The sequence below is a fragment of the Chaetura pelagica genome, unplaced genomic scaffold (assembly GCF_000747805.2).
Source record: "Chaetura pelagica isolate M959 unplaced genomic scaffold, ChaPel_1.0 scaffold436, whole genome shotgun sequence".
Classification (NCBI taxonomy): Eukaryota; Metazoa; Chordata; class Aves; order Apodiformes; family Apodidae; genus Chaetura; species Chaetura pelagica.
Window position 1 is genome coordinate 1,212,249 of NW_009953651.1, and position 11,032 is coordinate 1,223,280.

An 11,032-nucleotide genomic window follows, 5' to 3' on the forward strand; every position below is an offset into this window, starting at 1 on the left:
TATGTGATCTTTCCTGGTACCTGTGGAATAGAACCTTCCTGGATAACCACTTGAGCAGGACTAAACATTCACCTGAAGATGTTCTAAGGGAAGCACATTTTTAGAATTAATTTCTAAGAGGTATTTTGTACTATTTCAGTGACTCTGTGACTTTTAAAGATTAATATAATGTTAACACTGTATGAAAAACCAAACAACCAACAAAACGCCTAAAAATGAAATTAAGCTTTTGGATAGGGAAACAAGTATGAAGTATGTGTTATGTATTCTCAGCTGGAGCAGAGTGTTTGTGTTGAAATCCAAAGAGCTGCATTAAATCTGCTAAGGGTATAACCCTGTCTTTCTAGTAAATCTCTTCCAAAACCCTCTAAAGCCAAACATAAAACTTACAAGTGACTGTGGATCAGGCTATAATTTTGCTATTCCTGTATTCAATGGAGTGTGTATGTGTAGGATAAATAAGAAAAAACAAACTCAGCAGTGACTTTTCTACATTTATCTTCACTGAGTCTTTATATTCTTTTTTAGGGATCCTTTAGAATCTATGCACTGCCTGATGATCCCACTATTCCAGCTCCTCCTCGCCAATTCCGTGAGCTACCAGACAGTGGGCCTCAGGAGTGTATTGTGCGGATTTATATTGTAAGAGCTTTGCAGCTTCAACCCCAGGATAATAATGGGCTGGTGAGACTTTTTGCTTTTGGAATAACTCTGCTGTGGTATATTTTAATGGATATTAGTCTTGATAAGCATTTAACTTTTTTTTTTTTTCTGTTTCAAATAGTGTGATCCTTATATAAAGATATCCCTAAGTAAAAAAGTAATTGAAGACAGAGATAATTATGTGCCTAATACTCTCAACCCAATTTTTGGCAGGTAACAAACTTCTTTGTATTTTCAATTTATTACAGTTTGGAATTTTCTCCTAATCTTTAAGATAAATTATTCTTTGAAATATCCAATGCTTTATCCATAGTTACAAACTAACAGTTAATTGTGACTAAAGTTGCATAAAGGCATTTCCCTTTGAAATCACTGGACAGCACAGGTCTTGGCTGCTCTATAGATTTGCTGTATCACATGGGTAAACTGCACAAAGTCAAATGATGTTTATATCCTAAAACTGCCCTGTGTTATGCACAGAAAAATAACAAAATAAGCTTGCAGGGTATAGAAAACGTTTTAACTCTGAAAACTACTTGGATGTCACGATGAGTAATCAGCTTAACACATATTTTCAGTACCTTTGTCTTCCCTTCAAAGGCTAACGATACCTTTGAAATATACGAACAGAAAACACTAATTAGGAACTGAGAGGTTACATCATCTATAAATCACTAATGACATTCTGGATCTGGTTTGGTGTCCAGAGTTAAGAGGAGGATTTTGATAAATTAGAAAGTTAGGAGAGAAGGACTAGAAGGATTAGAAAGAGTTTGGAAAGCATATTATGCAATGACGTACTACAGGATTTCAGTTGTTCAGATTATGCAAAGAAATAGATAGCAAAGAGACTTTATTACAGGTACAAAGTACCTTCAAAATTCCAGGCATTTCCAGAATGATTCTGGAAGTTAAAGCTTATAAGATAGACTAGAAATAAAACCAATAAAAAGATGCAGAGGATAATTAACCATGGAATGCTTCACCTCAAGGATAATGGATTCAGTAGCAGTAGAAACCATGAGGCTGCATATATTGAAAGTAAATTCAGAGAACTAATTTGAGAAGACTCTACAGTCTGTTTTGTGTAGGACAGCTAAAATAAACCCTTTTAGTCATAGAAGCTAAACATATGGACCACATATTGTCTGTATTGTAGAAAAAAAATTAAAATTTTCTAATCATAGAGAAATTATTAATTGAACAACTAGTTTCTTTCTCAGTCCCAGTTCAGTCTGCTGCACAGAAAACAGGTTATATATTGTGCAGAAATAATATTTGTGCAGGTGCAAGCAATATTATTAATAAGTGCAAACAGAAATTGGACCATGAGTAGTAACTAATGCTAGATCAATCAGCATTGGAAACATCCCTTTAATATAATGTAAAAGCTATTGCTCAAAAATAAACTAAAAAGTGGGGTTTAATTTTTTTTATTTAAAAATACAAAGTATTGCTCAAAAGAGCAGTAGTATTAACTGGACATTTTTATGCTTAGAATGTATGAACTCAGTTGCTTCTTACCTCAAGAAAAGGATTTGAAAATTTCAGTCTATGACTATGACACATTGACTCGTGATGAAAAAGTGGGTGAAACCATAATTGATCTTGAGAACAGATTCCTTTCTCGTTATGGATCTCACTGTGGCATCCCGCAGCAGTATTGCATGTAAGTAATTTTGTCTATTGAAAATTTTTATCTGTAAGATCTAGTGCCCAGTCTGTAAAAAATCAGGGCTTCCTTCATCTTAATTACAAGGTTAAAAAACAATGCTATAGCTTCCCATGGGTGTTTCTTGTGCTCACTTTGTGTCATCTGAGTTCCAAGTTAAGCTGCAAAGTCTTCAGAAGAGCCTTTACTGAAACCACATCAAACATTTTAATACTCTATTTATCTTGTAATTTTACTTCTGTGCAGAGAACACACACTTAACAGAATTTTCTGACCTACTCATGGAAATGAATATAAAAGCAAGTTTGCGTAATCATTTTGCTATGAAAAGAAAAAGCACTTTGTCTTGGAACGTAATTGAGCTGGTACAAAATTAAGTCCTGTATCAAACTCAAGTGGCCTCAATCTAAGCCGTTACAGCCCTGCTCTTTCTGAATTAGCTTAATAAATACATTTTAGATTACATGTAAATGTCCTGAACATTGAGTAATTTTAGGATGTATTACTGTTGCTTTCTTAAAAGTTCAGGTGTCAATACCTGGCGTGACCAACTAAAACCAACCCAGTTACTGCAGAATGTAGCCAGATTTAAAGGCTATGCTCCTCCTGTCCTCTCTCAGAATGGTACAAAGATTAACTACGGGGGACAAGACTATACTTTAGAAGAAGCTGGTGAGCTTGTTCACTTATTTTATAATTCTGTTTTAAATTCATATTAATACAAATTTTTCATTTATTTATGGAAAAATAGAAAAAAAATAGATTTTTTTCATGAAGAGTTAAGTTTTCTTCTTAATTTTAAATAATCTGGTTTAAAAAAATTTTAAATGGAAATTCTGGTTCATAAACCCTTGGTCTTTTTCCATTTCCTTCATTTCAGAAGCTAACAAAATTCTGCACCAGCATCTTGGTCCAGGTGAAGAGAGGCTAGCCCTTCATATCCTAAGAACCCAAGGTCTGGTACCTGAACATGTGGAGACAAGGACGTTATACAGCACCTTCCAGCCCAACATCTCCCAGGTACTATGAACTGGTTTACTTCTGGTTTCTTGAATGCAGAAATGGGAGTACTCCTGCATTTAAATGCTATTGTCAATAGAGTGGTAGCACTCAGGGGGAAGAGGGCTACAAATTGATACTCCTTGGCTGAGAAACTAAAGCAGATTAGTCTAGAAACATAACAAAATGCAGTTATATTTTGCCATTAAAACCCCCAAATGACACTGTAAATACTGACAGTGTGGAAATTGGGAAAGATTAATTTCTTACTGAAATGAACTGACTGAGAGAGCCTGGCTCAAGAGCTTCCTCATTACATTCAACAAATGAGACCAAACTTACCATTTCTCTGCAAGGTCCAGTGGTGCTAGTTTAAACATGAGGTCTTATTTTGGACCTCTCTGTTAGAGAGGAATGAAGGCTAACATTTGTTTTCTAGAATTCACAAACTCACCAGTGGCTGTTTTTTAAAGTAAGTTTCTGCAGTAACCAGAAAACTTACCAGCAAAAATAAATGGGCTTGCATTTGAAAGAGAGTATAAAATCTGCAGTGGTTGCCTCTCCTCAGTCTGGTTAAAGGGACTGATCATCTGCACTGGGCAGGCCACGAGTTGCCAGCTGTGAGCCACATGTATGACACTGTACTTAATACTGTTTCTCACAGAACAGAAATTTGGACTTACATAGCATGCACTGAATTCACAAGGAATTAATGTTCCTACTATCTTCTGAATTCCTGGCACTGTTCATTTGAAGATGCTCCCTCATTTGAAGGAGCTCTGCTTTGTGATTAAAATGAATATTACACATGTCAATAAGTAGTTCTGTGGAGTTACCATGACAAACCTGTATCCAACAAACAATTGCTCATCCATATTCTCCACTGCTACAGGGAAAGCTTCAGATGTGGGTTGATGTTTTTCCCAAAAGCTTAGGACCTCCAGGCCCTCCCTTCAACATCACTCCCCGAAAAGCCAAGAAGTGAGTATCTGTCTATACTACAAACCATCTGGCAGCCTTGACAAAGGCAATTCAATTCTCTTTCCCCAAACATCTTCTCTCTTAGGTATATCTTGCGGGTTATTGTTTGGAACACCAAAGATGTCCTTCTGGATGAAAAAAGCATCACAGGGGAAGAAATGAGTGACATTTATGTGAAAGGGTAGGAGCACTCTGTCATGTAACAACTGCAAATGAATGATGTTCTGAATGTCCTGGGAATGCCTAGATCATGGGTTCTAAACATTATTCAGTTTGTTTGCAACCATTTAATGACATGGTTACAGTACAAAAAAAGTACCAGTGTAGTCCCACTGCAAAGACCAGACACATCTCTCTATTTTCAGATGGATGCCTGGTAATGAAGAAAACAAGCAGAAAACCGATGTTCACTACCGATCGTTGGATGGTGAAGGGAACTTTAACTGGAGATTTGTTTTTCCTTTTGACTATCTGCCAACAGAGCAACTCTGTGTAGTTTCCAAAAAGGTATTTCTAAAGGTTTCAATACTTAGAATATAGATTGTAATTAGTCTGATAATTTTGTATGTGCATATTGAAAGAGAATGTTTGGCTCAGTTCTGCATACTTGTCTCAAACTGCTATTGCAAACACAGATTGAATTTTGCCTTTGAGCCAGGAGCAACACATGGCAACAGCAGCAGTCTCCTCTTAGGAAGGGCAAGGATTCCTAGCTCCTCAACCTTTTCAGCTTGGTAGGGCTAAAACTTTGTTTCAGTCTCATCTCTAGTAGAATATTTTTATGTATCCACATCAATATTTATTGATCTGAGATCAAGATATGCAGATCTGCACAAATCTCAGATCTTGGCTCAGCAATTCCCTCTCCTGTGTCAGTATCGTGGAGCTGTTGGAGCAAGTCTAGAAGAGGGCCAACAAAGATGATCAGAGGGCTGGAGCACCTCTGCTGTGCAGACAGGCTGAGAGTTGGGGCTGTTCTGTCTAAAGAAGAGAATGCTCCAGGGAGGCCATGTAGCAGCCTTCCCGTACAGGAGAGCTGGGGAGGGGCTTTTTACAAGGGCATGGAGTAAGAGAACAAAGGGGGGAACATTTTCAAACTGAGAGAGAGTAGATTTAGGTTATATATTAGGGAGAAATTCTTTACTGTGAGGGTGGTGAGACAATAGAACAGGTTGCCCAGGCAAGTTGTGGAAGCCCCATCCGTGGAAGTATTCAAGACCAGATTGGACGGGGCTCTGAACAATCTGGTCTAGTGGGAGCTTTGAATTTTCATAAGTAATTTTAAAAAGGTGCTTTGGTGGTGTTTTTTAAAATTTTAGGAACATTTTTGGAGTCTTGACAAGACAGAATTCAGAATCCCACCCAAATTGATCATTCAAATATGGGATAATGACAAGTTCTCCTTGGATGACTACCTGGGTAAGACTTCTAAGAAAAGAATTATAGTTATCTCAAAGTAAGGGATAAAACCAAACAATTTTTAATTAATGCATAAGGATTGTGTATACAAAGTGAGCCACTGAGCACGCAGATACACTCCTGCTTTCCCACACAGTACAGGGTTACTTGTGCTCATGAATGAATGAGTCAATACTCACTCAGTGAAGGCCTCCCTGCAGGTAAACCAAGATACTTTTCACTCAGGTAAGCCTTATCACAAAGTTCATTAAATAAGGTGCATTAAAACTAACTTTGCTCCTTTCTTTAAGTAAAATTACTTAAAGAAAGTACTTCCAATTCTGAGTACTGACATCAGACTGTAACTTAAGTTAAGCAATCTGCTTCACAGCATTATTAATCCCTGCTTTTTATAGACATACTACTCTGACAAAGATTCTCTGCCCTATATTAAGACAGCTCCAAAGTCTTCAGCTTACATGCAAACCATATAGGCTCCAAAATCCAAACACAATTGATGTATAACCATCCTCAAACCTAGCTACAGGATGCATTTAACTACCAGAATTCACACCAGCATTACACTGCTGTATTAGTTTATCTTCTGTTTAGGTGAGTGACGAGAAAAAACCTCCATTAAAAATCAAGTGGTCTTGCATTAAAAAACAGCTAGGAGAGCTTGCTGAGTTCAATTTATCAACACTAGTGCTTTCAATGCCAACAAAATGGGCTTAAAACACAGCCTAATGTGTCCTCTTCTCTGCCTCACAACATCCTCAGCCAAACAAAAATGCAATGTGTCTGTTGATCGTTTTTCCATGTTTAGAGATAGGAAAGAAAGATTGATGGTAAACCACTATGCTGAATGGTTGGTTGTGTTATATAGTGATTGTTTTTTTTAAATCTATCTCCTAGGCTTTGTGGAACTTGATTTACATAAAACAATTATTCCAGCAAAAGTTCCAGAGAAGTGCAATATAGACATGATTCCAGAATACAAGGCAGATGGTTCTCAGAAGGCTCCCAGAACCACCTCTCTCTTTGAACAAAAATCCATGAAAGGATGGTGGCCATGTTATGTTGAAAAGGATGGGTCCCGTATTTTAGCGGTATGATTATTACTTCTTTAAAACATACTTAAAACGTGCTCGCCTTTCTTTTTAAATTATAAAGAAAGACTGTAAAGAGTCCCCTGCTTAGTTCTTAGCTTTCAGTAGACAGCCAGGGGAGGAGTAAACAGAACATGCCCTGCACAAGTTCAGGAACTTTGCTACATCGATAATTTTTTGTTTTAAAGTGTGATTTTAGTACTTACATTTTTTTGCTTGTAACTGTTTTTAACTTGAAGGACTCTGATGCCAGGTTCACTCATGTTATCTCACCAAAGCAGCCAAGAGAGTTATTGTGTGAATGAATTTGTTGTTATTGCTTTGGAGAAACATAAGACATCCTGAATGGATTAAAGACTAAAGAAGAATGTTTAAATCCAAAGCGGTTTTCTATGCAGAAAATGTAATTTATATACTGAGAACTCCAACTAGCTTTGAGATTGTGATGGCAATCAGAAGACCTAAAACATTTTAACCTGTTCTGAGATGAATATACATGCATATTTATAATTTACTATAATGTTAAGCCTTTCAAATGCATCTGCTTCTTCTTTCTAATGTTTTTGCATTTGTTACTGAAATCTAACAAATGAGAAAAAAGATTGAGAATCAACTGTTAGCCACAGCAATACAAAAAATGAGATGCTTACTTGTTTGGAAAAGATGCAGGCCTTGGGGTGTTCTTGAAAGAAGAGAATTCGTTTTGGTTTGCTCTTGAAAGAGAAGAAATGGGGTGTTTTTTTTCTACACTGATAAAGAAACAAAACAATGTATAGTTTAAAATAGCCAACAAACGAATTAGCAGAATCATTTTAGATAGATATTTTTCTTTTTTCTACTTTTCATTCTCCATTGCTGTGTTTTGACACTGTCATTGCACAGAAATAAGTATACTTTGAGAAGGAAATTGAAAACACAGATGCAGACAATGAGCTGATCCCAAACTCTGTTGTGTAAGTACCAGACAAGAACTATTACTGCTATTTCAATAAGATGCTTGTCTCATGCCACATGTTTTCTGAAGGGTAAAGTTGAAATGACATTGGAAGTTGTCAATGAAAAAGAAGCTGAGGAAAGGCCAGCTGGTAAAGGAAGAGATGAACCCAACATGAACCCCAAGCTAGATCTACCAAAGTAAGATTTTTTTTTTTTCTCTTACTAGCTTGAGAAATATGTAATATCTAGCTACTATGATGTTCTTGACAAAATCTGCATGCAGTAAAGGAACTATTAGACATGAATTATCCTTGGCAAAAATTCATTTCTAAAAGCCAGTGTCTTGTTTCCCTTTTGCAAGCACTAGGATAAAATGAAAGGTGGTTTCAGTATTAATGGCACACATTTACTGAAGCAGCTTATCCTGCATTACAAAACTGTGTTTCCTTCAGCCTCCAAACCAGACTGTTTTAATGTGTTATACTCCCATGTTTACCCTGTTTTTATAGTATGAGTAATATTTGTTTCTTTCAAAATGCAGCCGACCAGATACTTCCTTCCTTTGGTTTACCAATCCCTGTAAGACAATGAAATTTATTGTGTGGCGCAGGTTTAAATGGCTCTTCGTAGGCCTTATCAGTTTGCTGATCTTACTCCTGTTTGTAGCAGTACTCCTCTATTCGTTGCCGGTAAGATCTTTTGCATGTTCTTTAGCTGTGGTGTGAAGCTAGATTGGCTTGTCCAGGAGTCATCAACAGGGAACACTCCTTTCTCAGACAAGAGATTGTCAACTCAATTTTGGCAGGGAGAGAGGGACTATATACTTGCAGCTGTGAACAATTTCAACTGATTTTTTATTGAGAAACAATTACAATTTGGTAAAACTAACCTATTCACTAAAGATGGAGCAAATTAGTCCTTTAGAAGTTATAATAACCTACACAATTAAAAATAGTTAATAGATCGTCTAGTATCTGGATTTCAGTTTGCTTTAATCTGAAATATCTTACTCATTTTTACTGTATTTTAGCTGAAATTACCATACCCTGAATATATTCTTATTAATTTTAATATCTTAAATGTCTTTTACAAAACTACACTGAATTGTTTTGTGTACATCTTTTTAACTCTATTTTTTTCTTTCCTCCTGTCCCAACAGAACTATTTATCAATGAAGATCGTGAAACCAATTTAAAAAAAGAATTTTTTACCTCAGTAGCAATGATGTTTTGCCTCAGGCTCTGGACCAAATTCAGCAAGGCTCTCCATCCTTTTTACCTCCTAGTATTTGGAACTGTAAAATAGAAAAGTAAGAATTTAACCAAGGTTAGCCAAGGTTCAAGGGGTCATGACAGCTGTTTTTAAAAAACAAAGGATAAACCCCCTCATATTTCATGTACATTTTTTTACTTCAACAGCATCTACACAAGTCCTGACTTCCTTGCTTTTAAACTAGATTTTTCATAAAAATCACTCAGGAGGCTGCCTGCTAATGCAATCTCATATTTTAATGGATACTTTCTTCTGATAATTCCTTTCTGTTGGGCACACTTTGAAACTTTGCATTTTAACTTAATAAAAAACAAGCACTCTACTTACAATTATGTTTACCAAATAAACCTTGCAGTGCAATCAGAGAAGGTCAGATGTTCCTAGAAAAGTTTTCCGTCATGCTGCTTAACATTTTTAGTTCTTGCACTGTGGCCTTCACAACACTATATATGTATTTTGACAACTACATGTGCACAGAAATAAAATATATACTGTTTACTTAGTATAATTTACAAAAGTTTTAATAAATTTTCCCACAAGTAAAATGCAAGTTTCCAGTTTTCTTTATCTGTTGCAAAACTACAATGCATTAGATGCTGTATAGTGTTGATTAGAGGATGTAGTGCCACAAATCTGGAGTTTAAGGTATTTTACTGTCATCTTCACCATGCAGTATAATGAAATACTTCTGCACAAAGTATTAATGAATTTCTTAATTAGGAAATTTGTTTAATAGTTTCAGTGTACTCCTTGTATTTAGAGATTATCTTGAATAAAAACAGAAGAGGATACACAACCTAGAGTAAACTCTTGTGTGAAATCTGATCTGCACAGGGGAAGTATTTAATTTAGCTTCAGTCTCTTCTCCCTAGGCACAGTAAGATACCGCCTGCACTAAAAATCAGGTTATAATCTCGGATCCCACTGCATTTTCATGGAGGGCCAAAGCAGAAGCATCTCTCTGAAATTACTCTGGTGCTTGAAATGTATGTAAGCTACAGCAGAACCCGAATTCAGGATTTTCTATGATTGTCACACTCTTGACTTCAGCTGCCTTTAAAATAATAACAAAAATAACTACAAGAAATAATTAGCCTTGAAAAATCTGCCATTGTCTTTAGTGGCACACTTAGTGCTTTCTTATAACATAGCACTGTAAAACAAGCATGCACTTGTCAGGCAAAACAAGTAAATTATACTGACTTAATTCTGTTGAACAAGGGAGAGTAAAGGTACTACATGAAACCATTTCCAGAACATGAAGTGCCATAGGCTAGAGAGGAACAAACAGCAGTCATCCTGTCAAACATGTGGCAATGCCCTTATTTTTTGGTTGTTAAGAATCTCTCAAGCATCTTGACCTATGAATGAGAGCTGAGAGCTGGAACTAATCACCATACAAATGGATTGTCCCTTCACTAATGACAATATAGCACTCTAGAAATTACTGACAATTTGCATGAGCTAATGTTTGATCTTCCACTATTAAAATTTGTCTCAATCAATGCCATAAATCTGACAGTAAAAATCAGAGTAGCCTTATTTTCACTGTAAGACAAGAAAGCTTGTTGCTTGTAAGGCTTGTAATTAGGAAGCATTTAAGTTGAAAGAGCATTCCCCAGAATACAATTACAGAACCGAGTAGAGAGCTGAGAAAGCCTGTTCACCCAGCATTTGAAGAGTGGCAGGTACCCTGCCCTTCTAACTTGCGCTCACCCTCTTCTAGATGCCTTTGTGTCTAAGCATGCACAGGCTTGACAGTTTCACTACACTTAGGCAATACTATTAGAAACATAACTGAGAAGTCTAAGAAGCCATTCTGTCTCCCAGCCCATTCAAGCAACAAACAAAAGAAAATAAATGTTCACAAGAAAGAAAATGTGATTAATGCTTACATACAAAGCTAGTAAAATCTCTTTCCTGGTTTGGCTGCTGTGTGTGACTCCAACATCCAGCAGCTTTTTGCCTGTTCAGTTTGCAAAGATTTTGCCCTGTGTAGGGA

At 36.4% G+C, this 11,032-nt stretch overlaps 1 protein-coding gene across 1 annotated transcript in view; it reads left to right on the forward strand.

The window, feature by feature from the left end:
* The window catches only part of MYOF (myoferlin), a 65,984-nt gene extending 57,031 nt beyond the window's left edge, over window positions 1-8,953 (forward strand). Inside the window, exons 42-54 of the mRNA XM_010000044.1 lie at window positions 529-684; window positions 785-876; window positions 2,162-2,332; window positions 2,859-3,007; window positions 3,216-3,355; window positions 4,227-4,315; window positions 4,401-4,496; window positions 4,681-4,822; window positions 5,635-5,734; window positions 6,629-6,822; window positions 7,847-7,956; window positions 8,300-8,447; window positions 8,918-8,953. Coding sequence (XP_009998346.1) covers window positions 529-684; window positions 785-876; window positions 2,162-2,332; window positions 2,859-3,007; window positions 3,216-3,355; window positions 4,227-4,315; window positions 4,401-4,496; window positions 4,681-4,822; window positions 5,635-5,734; window positions 6,629-6,822; window positions 7,847-7,956; window positions 8,300-8,447; window positions 8,918-8,953 — 1,623 coding nt within the window. The remainder of the gene's footprint in view (window positions 1-528; window positions 685-784; window positions 877-2,161; window positions 2,333-2,858; window positions 3,008-3,215; window positions 3,356-4,226; window positions 4,316-4,400; window positions 4,497-4,680; window positions 4,823-5,634; window positions 5,735-6,628; window positions 6,823-7,846; window positions 7,957-8,299; window positions 8,448-8,917) is intronic.
* Window positions 8,954-11,032: the final 2,079 nt, after the last annotated feature.